General features: G+C 53.9%; 1 protein-coding gene across 2 annotated transcripts in view; it reads left to right on the top strand.

The window, feature by feature from the left end:
• Positions 1-8,080: 8,080 nt before the first annotated feature.
• The window catches only part of LOC147091107 (uncharacterized), a 47,641-nt gene continuing 45,226 nt past the window's right edge, over positions 8,081-10,495 (top strand). For both annotated transcript variants that reach the window (XM_085977559.1, XM_085977557.1), the window contains exon 1: positions 8,081-9,505. In XM_085977559.1, coding sequence (XP_085833685.1) covers positions 8,128-9,505 — 1,378 coding nt within the window. In that variant the 5' untranslated portion in view covers positions 8,081-8,127. The remainder of the gene's footprint in view (positions 9,506-10,495) is intronic.

The raw sequence follows: 10,495 nt of genomic DNA, 5'->3' as shown, positions 1-10,495 counted from the left end.
CTCGTTCCCCAAACGCCCCTCCGGCTGTTCCCCAAACGCCCCTCGGCTGTTCCCCAAACGCCCCTCCGGCTGTTCCCCAAACGCCCCTCCGGCTGTTCCCCAAACGCCCCTCCGGCTGCTCCCCAAACGCCCCTCCCGATGTTGCCCAAAGCCCCCCTCCCGATGTTGCCCAAAGCCCCCCTCCCGATGTTCCCCGCACCCCCCTCCCGATGTCCCCGCACCCCCCTCCCGATGTTGCCGAAAGCCCCCCTCCCGATGTTCCCCGCACCCCCCTCCCGATGTTCCCCGCACCCCCTCCCGATGTTCCCCGCACCCCCTCCCGATGTTCCCCGCACCCCCCTCCCGATGTTCCCCGCACCCCCCTCCCGATGTTCCCCGCACCCCCGTCCCGATGTTCCCGCACCCCCCTCCCGATGTTCCCCGCACCCCCCTCCCGATGTTCCCCGCACCCCCGTCCCGATGTTCCCCGCACCCCCGTCCCGATGTTCCCCCGCACCCCCCTCCCGATGTTCCCCGCACCCCCCTCCCGATGTTCCCCGCACCCCCCTCCGATGTTCCCCGCACCCCCCTCCCGATGTTCCCATATTCCAGGGGAGGTCGCAGCCGCGCATTATTCTTTTTTATTTTCAAGAGTTCGGCCCTATTTTGGGGAAAATGTCCAGTGCGAAGTGCTGTGTTAATTTTCAGCTGAAAATGCATTTAAGGGAAAACCAAAATGTGCAAATGTCGATGTTTTCATTCCAACATCCGCGGTATTTCGCTTTAGTGTGCGCGCGGTTTAATCTCGCTCCGATCGATTGATTTTTTTTGCAGGTTGTGGATTCCTCTTTGCAAACTAGCTTATTGGTCTGCTGGGTGTGTGTTTTTTTCCTTCTCTTTCTTGATTTGCCAGGAGCGTTGATGTTTGATCTTTCGGATGCAATGTAACCTGTTCATTGTGTTGGGTGTTTCTGGAGGCTGCTGGTGTTTGTGTGGCCGAGGGGGGAGCTCTTTGTTTCCTTCAGTGCGATGCTTCAGATTCTGTGTTGTGCAAGGGCTGCAAGTCTGTTCAGAAGCTGCACTGGGATGCGCGAGTGAGGAAATAAACTGTTGGCGTTGCACTGAGCCAAGTTGTTTCGCCGGCTCCTAGATTTGATTGCTGGCTTCGGCGAAGACAGCCGTGTCAGTTGGAGTGGCTGCGAGGATGTTCGAATGGGCTGCGGCGTCTCTCGGAGAGGGACTGGGTAGATAGGCAGTGTGCCCGCTAGCTGAGTGCTGTCCCGTGGGGGGCCCCCCCTGCCAACAGTCGTCGTCTTCCTTCTCAGGCAGTCGCCTCGGAACCGAGGATGACTTGCTTCCACACTAATAATGAGTTCTCAGGTGACTGATGAGTCCAATGCGGGACCTACAGTCTAAGGATAAGGGGTAAGCCATTTAGGACTGAGATGAGGAGGAATTTCTTCACCCAGAGAGTGGTGAACCTGTGGAATTCTCTACCACAGAAGGCAGTAGAGGCCAATTCATTAAATATATTCAAGAAGGAGTTAGATATATTTCTTAAGGCTAAAGGGATCAAGGGATATGGGGAGAAGGCAGGGACAGGGTACTGAATTTGGATGATCAGCCATGATCTCATTGAATGGCGGAGCGGGCTCGAGGGGCTGAATGGCCGACTCCTGCTCCTATCTTCTATGTCTCTGTCACAGGTGGGGCAGACGGTGGTTGAAGGGGCGGGGTGGGTGGGGTGCTTGGGTTGACGTGCGCTCCTTGCGTTGCCTGCGCTTGGCTTCTGCTTGCTCCCGGCGAAGAGACTCGAGGTGTTCGGCGCTTTCCCAGATGCTTCTCCTCCACTTTGTGTGGTCTCGGGCCAGGGATTCCCAGGTGTCGGTGGGGGGATGTTACACTTTTTCAAGGAGGCTTTGAGGGTGTCCTTGAAGCGTTTCCTCTGCCCACCTGGGGCTCTCTTGCCGTGTCGGAGCTCCGAGTAGAGCGCTTGTTTTGGGAGTCTCGTATCGGGCATGCGGACAATGTGACCCGCACTGTAGGCGCATGTGAAAGGTTAGATGAGAAGATCCAGTCAGTTAAACATAAGTTTAAAGAAAGTGCTGATGATCATTGTCTAAGCTCGCAGGTGGAGAGTAGTAACCGCTTGGATGCGGGAGTGCAGGGAGCCTGTGTAACTAACTGTAGGTCTTCATCTTCGGGAGGGGAGAAAGCTTGACGGTTTAATGGCACCAATAGTTTAAAGGGAATCACTTGCTGAGTATTTCATCACTGTTATAGAAAAACACCTTTCACCACCTCAGGACATCCCAAAGCGCTTTACAGCCAATGAAGTAGTTTTTGAAGTGTGGTCACTGTTGTAATGTGGGAAACGCGGCAGCCAATTTGCGCACAGCAAGCTCCCACAAACAGCAATGTGATAATGACCAGATCATCTGCTTTAGTGATGTTGGTTGAGGAATAAATATTGGCCCCAGGACACCGGGGAGAACTCCCCTGCTCTTCTTCAAAATAGTGGCCTTGGGATCTTTTATGTCCACCTGAGAGAGCAGACGGAGCCTCAGTTTAACGTCACATCAAAAGATGGCACCTCCAACAGTGCAGCGCTCCCTCATTACTGCCCCGCCGACAGGGCGGCGCTCCCTCAGTACTGCCCCTCCGACAGTGCGGCGCACCCTCAGTACTGCCCCTCCGACAGTGCGGCGCACCCTCAGTACTGCCCCTCCAACAGTGCGGCGCTCCCTCAGTACTGCCCCTCTGACAGTGCGGCACTCCCTCAGTACTGCCCCTCCGACAGTGCGGCGCTCCCTCATTACTGCCCCTCCGACAGTGCGGCGCTCCCTCAGTACTGCCCCACCGACAGCGCGGTGCTCCCTCAGTACTGCCCCTCCGACAGTGCGGCACTCCCTCAGTACTGCCCTCCGACAGTGCGGCGCTCCCTCAGTACTGCTCCTCCACAGTGCGGCGCTCCCTCAGTACTGCCCCTCCGACATTGCGGCGCTCCCTCATTACTGCCCCTCCGACAGTGCGGCACTCCCTCAGTACTGCCCCTCCGACAGTGCGGCGCTCCCTCAGTGCTGCCCCTCCGACAGTGCGGCTCTCCCTCAGTACTGCCCCTCCGACAGTGCGGCGCTCCCTCAGTACTGCCCCTCCGACAGTGCGGCTCTCCTCAGTACTGCCCCTCCGACAGTGCAGCGCTCCGTCAGTACTGCCCCTCTGACATTGCGGCGCTCCCTCATTACTGCCCCTCCGACAGTGCGGCACTCCCTCAGTACTGCCCCTCCGACAGTGCGGCACTCCCTCAGTACTGCCCCTCCGACAGTGCGGCGCTCCCTCAGTGCTGCCCCTCCGACAGTGCGGCGCTCCCTCAGTGCTGCCCCTCCGACAGTGCGGCTCTCCCTCAGTACTGCCCCTCCGACAGTGCGGCGCTCCCTCAGTACTGCCCCTCCGACAGTGCGGCGCTCCCTCAGTACTGCCCCTCCGACAGTGCGGCGCTCCCTCAGTACTGCCCCTCCGACAGTGCGGGCGATCCCTCAGTACTGCCCCTCCGACAGTGCGGCGCTCCCTCATTACTGCCCCGCCGACATAAGAACATAAAAAATAGGAGCAGGAGTAGGCCAATCGGCCCCTCGAGCCTGCTCCACCATTCAATAAGATCATGGCTGATCTGATCCTAACCTCAAATCTTATATCGCTCTGCATCTACCCGAACCCATGTGATCTCCCGGGAGAGGCAAAAAACCAGATAAAGACCCAATGGCCAATTTGGGAGGAAAAATATCTGGGAAATTCCTCTCCGACCCATCTAGGCGATCGAAATTCTTCCAGGAGATCACTCTGTCCATATATTTTCTACAGTACTTACCTTCTGTAAAGGCGATCTCCACCCCAGCCAGGAACAGGAATAAAACCATCTCCTGAAATCTAACACAGAATTAGAACACAGTAGGAGCAGGATCAGGCTACACGGCCCCTGGCCCACTCCACTACCCACAGGGCCATGACCGATCTGAACCTAGACTCATGTCCAATTTCCTGCCCGCTCCCCGTAACCCTTAATTCCCTTTACTTCAAGGAAACTGTCTATTTCCTGTTTTAAATTTATGTAATGATGTAGCTTCCACAGCTTTCTAGGGCAGCAAATTCCACAAACCTACCACCCTCTGAGTGAAGAAGTTTCTCCTCATCTCAGTTTTGAAAGAGCAGCCCCTTATTTTAAGATTATGCCCCCTAGTTCTAGTTTCACCCATCATTGGGAACATCCTCACCGCATCCACCCGATCAAGCCCCTTCACAATCTTATATGTTTCAATAAGATCGCCTCTCATTCTTCTGAACTCCAATGAGTAGAGTCCCAATCTACTCAACCTCTCCTCATATGTCAACCCCCTCATCCCCGGGATTAACCGAGTGAACCTTCTTTGTACTGACTCGAGAGCAAGTATGTCTTTTCTTAAGTATGGACACCAAAACTGTATGCAGTATTCCAGGTGCGGTCTCACCAATACCTTGTACAACTGAAGCAATACCTCCCTGTTTTTATATTCCATCCCCCTAGCAATAAAAGCCAATATTCCATTGGCCTTCTTAATCACTTGCTGCACCTGCATACTAACCTTTTGAGTTTCGTGCACCAGGACCCCCAGATCCCTTTGTACTACAGTACTTTCCAGTTTCTTGCCATTAAGATAATAACTTGCTCTATGATTTTTCCTGCCAAAGTGCATAACCTCACACTTTCCAGTATTGTATTCCATCTGCCAAATCTCTGCCCACTTACTTAGCCTGTCTATGTCCCTTTGCAGGTTTTTTATGTCCTCCGCACTCACTACTTTCCGTCCCATCTTTGTATCATCTGCAAACTTTGATATGTTACACTCGGTCCCCTCCTCCAAATCGTTAATATAGATTGTAAAGAGTTGGGGACCCAGCACTGACCCCTGCGGAACACCACTAGTTACTGGTTGCCAATCTGAGAACGAACCATTTATCCCAACTCTCTGCTTTCTGTTCGAGAGCCAATCCTCCACCCACGCCAGAATATTAACCCCAATCCCGTGATTTTTTATCTTGAGCAATAATCTTTTGTGTGGCACCTTGTCAAATGCCTTTTGGAAGTCTAAATACACTACGTCCACTGGTTCCCCTTTATCCACCCTGCATGTTACTTCCTCAAAAAACTCAAGCAAATTTGTCAAACATGACTTCCCCTTCATGAAACCATGCTGAGTTTGTCCTATTAAATTATGTTTATCCAAATGTCCCGTTACTGTCTCCTTAATAATGGACTCTAACATTTTACCAACCACAGATGTTAGGCTAACAGGTCTATAGTTTCCAGCCTTCTGCCTACTTCCCTTTTTAAATAAGGGTGTTACATTAGCAGTTTTCCAATCTGCTGGGACCTTTGCTGAGTCCAGGGAGTTTTGGAAAATTATTACCAATGCATCCACAATCCCTACCGCCACTTCCCTCAAGACCCTAGGATGCAAGCCATCAGGTCCAGGGGATTTATCCGCCTTGAGTCCCATTATTTTACCAAGTACCACAGGGCGGCGCTCCCTCAGTACTGCCCCTCCGACAGTGCGGCTCTCCCTCAGTACTGCCCCTCCGACAGTGCGGCGCTCCCTCAGTACTGCCCCTCCGACAGTGCGGCGCTCCCTCAGTACTGCCCCTCCGACAGTGCGGCGCTCCCTCAGTACTGCCCCTCCGACAGTGCGGCGCTCCCTCAGTACTGCCCCTCCGACAGTGCGGCGCTCCCTCAGCACTGCCCCTCCGACGGTGTGGCGTTCCCTCAGTATTGCCCCGGGAGTGTCAGCCTGGATTTATGTGCTCCAGTCTCTGGAGTGGGACTTGAACCCACAACCTTCTGAGTCACAGGTGAGGGTGCTGCCCACTGAGACACAGCTGACATAAGGAAACCATTTAGGACAGACAGTTTGCATTGCAAATGCTAAATAGGTTTGATCCATTCAGCCTGTTCCGTGTATTAGCCACAGAACATTGGGATACTCCCAGAGATACTGCTGGAGAAGCCAGCTTTATAATTGGATTGTCCTCGTTTTGACATCACGTGAGATACAGAAATCTCCTTAATTGTCGTCCAAAATTGACACACAAACACTTTTTATATAGGCGGTATGTTGAAGCACTTGTCCCAGCGCCCCAGAGAGTTGGCCCACAAGTGAGGGAGAGATTATTGATGAAAGCATCTTGTAAACATCTTACCAGCTGACTCGGGCAGCTTTGTAGAAGTCGAAGAGCGATTAGTTGCCTGCTGATTTTTGGCACAAGAGTTGTATGGACCAGGAGGTGCGAACAACAACTTATATTTACACAGTGCCTTTAACGTAGTAAATCATCCCAAGGTGCTTCTCAGGAGCGATTGTCAGATAAAAAAACCGAGCAACATAAGGAGATATTAGGCCGCTTGGTCAATGAGGCAGGTTTTATGGATTGTCTTAAAGAAGGAGACAGAGGTAGTGAGGCGAGAGTCTAGAACCGGGGGTCACAGTCTCAGGATAAGGGGTCGGCCATTTAGGACTGAGATGAGGAGGAATTTCTTCACTCGGAGGGCGGTGAATCTTTGGAATTCTCTGCCCCAGAGGGCTGTGGAGGCTCAGTCGTTGAGTATATTCAAGGCCGAGATCGATAGATTGTTGGACTCTCGGGGAATCGAGGGATATGGGGATCGGGCGGGAAAGTGGAGTTACATAACAAGAATTAGGAGCAGGAGTCGGCCGTTCAGTAAGAGCATGGCTGATCTTCGACCTCCTCTCCACTTCCCCGCCCGATCCCCATATCCCTCGATTGCCCTCGAGTCCAGAAATCTTGTAGATGGCGCACACTGCAGCCACGGTGCACCGGTGGTGGAGGGAGTGAATGATTAAGGTGGTGGATGGGGTGCCGATCAAGCGGGCTGCTTTGTCCTGGATGGTGTTGAGCTTCTTGAGTGTTGTTGGAGCTGCACTCATCCAGGCAAGTGGAGAGTATTCCATCACACTCCTGACTTGTGCCTTGTAGATGGTGGAAAGGCTTTGGGGAGTCAGGAGGTGAGACACTCGCCGCAGAATACCCAGCCTCTGACCTGCTCTTGTAGCCAAAGAATGAATGCCACAGTTTGATGGTCACCATACTAGCTTTTTTTTAAATTCCAGGTTTTATTTTATGTCTCTGGCTCATTAGTCCAGGCCTCTGGATTACTAATCCAGTAAGGTTATCCACTTTGGTGGCAAAAACAGGAAGGCAGATTATTATCTGAACGGCAATAGATTGGGAGAAGGGGAAGTGCAACGAGACCTGGGTGTCCTTGTGCACCAGTCGCTGAAGGTAAGCATGCAGGTGCAGCAGGCAGTTAAGAAGGCAAATGGTATGTTAGCCTTCATAGCGAGAGGGTTCGAGTACAGGAACAGGGATGTCTTGCTGCAGTTGTACAGGGCCTTGGTGAGACCACACCTTGAGTATTGTGTGCAGTTTTGGTCGCCTTATCTGAGGAAGGATGTTCTTGCCATGGAGGGAGTGCAGCGAAGATTCACCAGGCTGATACTTGGGATAGCAGGAATGACGTATGAGGAGAGATTGGGTCGATTGGGCTTGTACTCGCTGGAGTTTAGAAGAATGAGAGGGGATCTCATTGAAACTTATAAAATTCTGACAGGACTGGACAGACTAGATGCAGGAAGGATGTTCCCGATGGCGGGGGAGTCCAGAACCAGGGGTCACAGTCTAAGGATAAGGGGTAAGCCATTTAGGACAGCGATGAGGAGGAATTTCTTCACCCAGAGAGTGGTGAACCTGTGGAATTCTCTACCACAGAAGGCAGTGGAGGCCAATTCATTAAATATATTCAAGAAGGAGTTAGATATATTTCTTAAGGCTAAAGGGATCAAGGGATATGGGGAGAAGGCAGGGACAGGGTACTGAGTTTGGATGATCAGCCATGATCTCATTGAATGGCGGAGCAGGCTCGAGGGGCCGAATGGCCGACTCCTGCTCCTATCTTCTATGTTTCTATGTAACATAGCCATTATGCTCCCGTACCCCTAATTGTACCCAGCATGTCAATCTTTTTAGGAGAGGAGTGAGGCGGCGGAGTAAAATCTGTTCTAAACAGCACAATTTCTCACCTGCAGGTAGCTGGAAAGTATGCGAGATAACACCCAAGGAAGGAAACACTGTGGGCAGACGGGTCTGAAACGTGACGCCCCGTCCTCCTCCAAAATAGAGCAGCTGTCTTCCGGCAGGAGAATGGACTTCAAAGGACGAAGGGAGAAGCTCCGGCCAGCCGAGGGCTGGTTCCCGGAGCGAAGGGGCTGCAGCGCTTCCAACTCGACGGGGGGCGGGAGGCCGCAGAAAGAGGGAAGCCACGCCTTGGCCAACCACGCCGCCACCTGCAACCACCTGCCAAAGAAGAGAACGGTCTTTGAGGAGCTGTCGGAGAGGGACCCGGGCGACTGGGGCGTGGCGCCGGGCTGGGAGGTGCCCGAATGCAGCCAGGAGGTCACCAATGCTTGGGTTGGCGCCGAGCAGATGGGGAGCAATTGTCACTTTGCTGGCGATCGGGGGCGGTGCGGGCGCTACACAGCGGGGGCGGACCAGCTGAGGAACCAGAGCGGGTGCAGGGTCGCGTCCGCCGCCAAGCCTTGCCGAAGCCTGAGGCGCAGGCGGCTCCAGAAGAGGCGGAAGTTGATGCAGGTCTTCGACCTGCTGCTCCGCCGCCGGATTTCCCCCTTGACGTTCCACTGGCGGGTCTGGAGCCTGTCCTCCAGGAGGAGGCAGCGAGTGGCTCGGTCTCGCGGGGCCAAGCCCGGCCCGTCCCGTGCCCGCTGCGAAGGATTGGCGAGCGGCGGGAGGGCCCGGCTGCAGGGACGGGAGCCCGTCCGTCCAAAGTGCCTCGAGGGGGGGGGCGAGACGTTCAGAACGGAGCCGGTCCCCGGCTTCCGCCCGCGCGGCCGCAGCCCGTGCTTGGAAAGCCACAAAGCCTTGCGTTCGCTGGAGGGAGGAAACAACCCGTGGCTGAAACCTGGGAGCAAAAGCCCCAGCCTGAGGCTGCAAGGTCTGTCCCTCGCCAACCGTCAGTCCTTGCCCAAGGACCTCAGACTCTTAAATCAATCCAGCAATCCTGCGGCGGGAGCCGTCCCTTTCAGGGCAAGCGTCCCGGCCAACTGTTCGGAGAAGGCAAAGGAAGGCGCGAGTGCCTGCGGGCAGACCAACAGCCACGGGCTCCTGGGATCCAGCCGATCGTTGAGTGGCATGGACCACGGAGAAAATGTTCACCAAGCGCAAGGCACCAGGCTGTTGGGGAAGCTGGCGCTGGACCGGGAGCACCCCTTGTATTCCCGGTACGTGGCGCGGCAGAAGGACGCTCTTCAGCTTTGCCGGGATGAAGCCAGTGGAGACACACCGACCCACAACTCGATTGGCTTCGTGGCTCAGGAGCAGGCGAGAGGGCCTCTGTCCGGCCTCACGAAGCCAACAGAAGCCAGCACTTCCGTCGGCCGAATGGCGTTCAGTGGCGTTGGAGGTAACTGTTGGGTTCGATGTGTTTGCTTAGGAAAAGATTCCGGGCAGTTGTTTAAATGGATCACTGTCTAGACTTTGCACCAAGGTTAACAGATTTGTTGAACACTATATTTGTGTCTTGCCCATTGACGCTTTGAAATTGAAGGTGGAGGGATTACGTGGCATTTACAGCACACGAACAGGCCATTCGGCCCACCTGCTCTGTGCCAGTGTTTCTGCTCCACACCAGCCTCCTCCCACCCCTCTTCATCTCACCCCATCAGCATATTCCTTTCTCCCTCGTGTTTATTGAGCTTCCCCATCAGCATATTCGCCTCAACTACTCCCTGTGGTAGCAATCACCAAAGCCCCCACCATTGCATGAGAACATCAGAAATAGGAGCAGGAGTCGGCCATTCGGCCCCTCGAGCCTGCTCCGCCATTCAATGAGATCATGGCTGATCTTCAGCCTCAACTCCATTCACTGGCCCTATCGCCATATCCCTTGATGCCCTTACTAGTCAGAAATCTATCGACTTCTGTCTTGAATAACCCAATGACTGAGCCTCCACAGCCCTCTGGGGTAGAGAATTCCAAAGATTCACCACCCTCTGTGTGAAGAAATTTCTTCTCATCTCAGTCCTAAATGGCCGACCCTTTATCCTGAGGCTGTGGCCCCTGGTTCTAGACTCCCCAGCCAAGGGAAACATTCTCCCAGCATCCACCCTATTAAGCCCTGTAATAATTTTGTATGCTTCAATGAGATCCCCTCTCATTCTTCTGAATTCAAGAGAATACAGGCCTAGTTTACTCAATCTCTTCTCATGCGACAGTCCCGCCATCCCAGCAATCAGTCTCGTGAACCTTCGTTGCACTCCCTCTATGGCAAGTATATCCTTCCTTAGGTAAGGTGCAAGATGACATCTCCACAAACCAGAGTCCTGGTATTTCTAGTCATAACCGTCCTCGCCACACAGTCATCAAAGCCCTACTATTTACAGCCTCAAACTTT

This window comes from Somniosus microcephalus, unplaced genomic scaffold (assembly GCF_052327205.1).
Source record: "Somniosus microcephalus isolate GS21.2 unplaced genomic scaffold, FLI_Smic_1.0 unresolved_chr4, whole genome shotgun sequence".
Classification (NCBI taxonomy): Eukaryota; Metazoa; Chordata; class Chondrichthyes; order Squaliformes; family Somniosidae; genus Somniosus; species Somniosus microcephalus.
The sequence above is the reverse complement of the archived record's forward strand: the minus strand, read 5'-3'. Positions and strand labels throughout refer to the sequence as shown.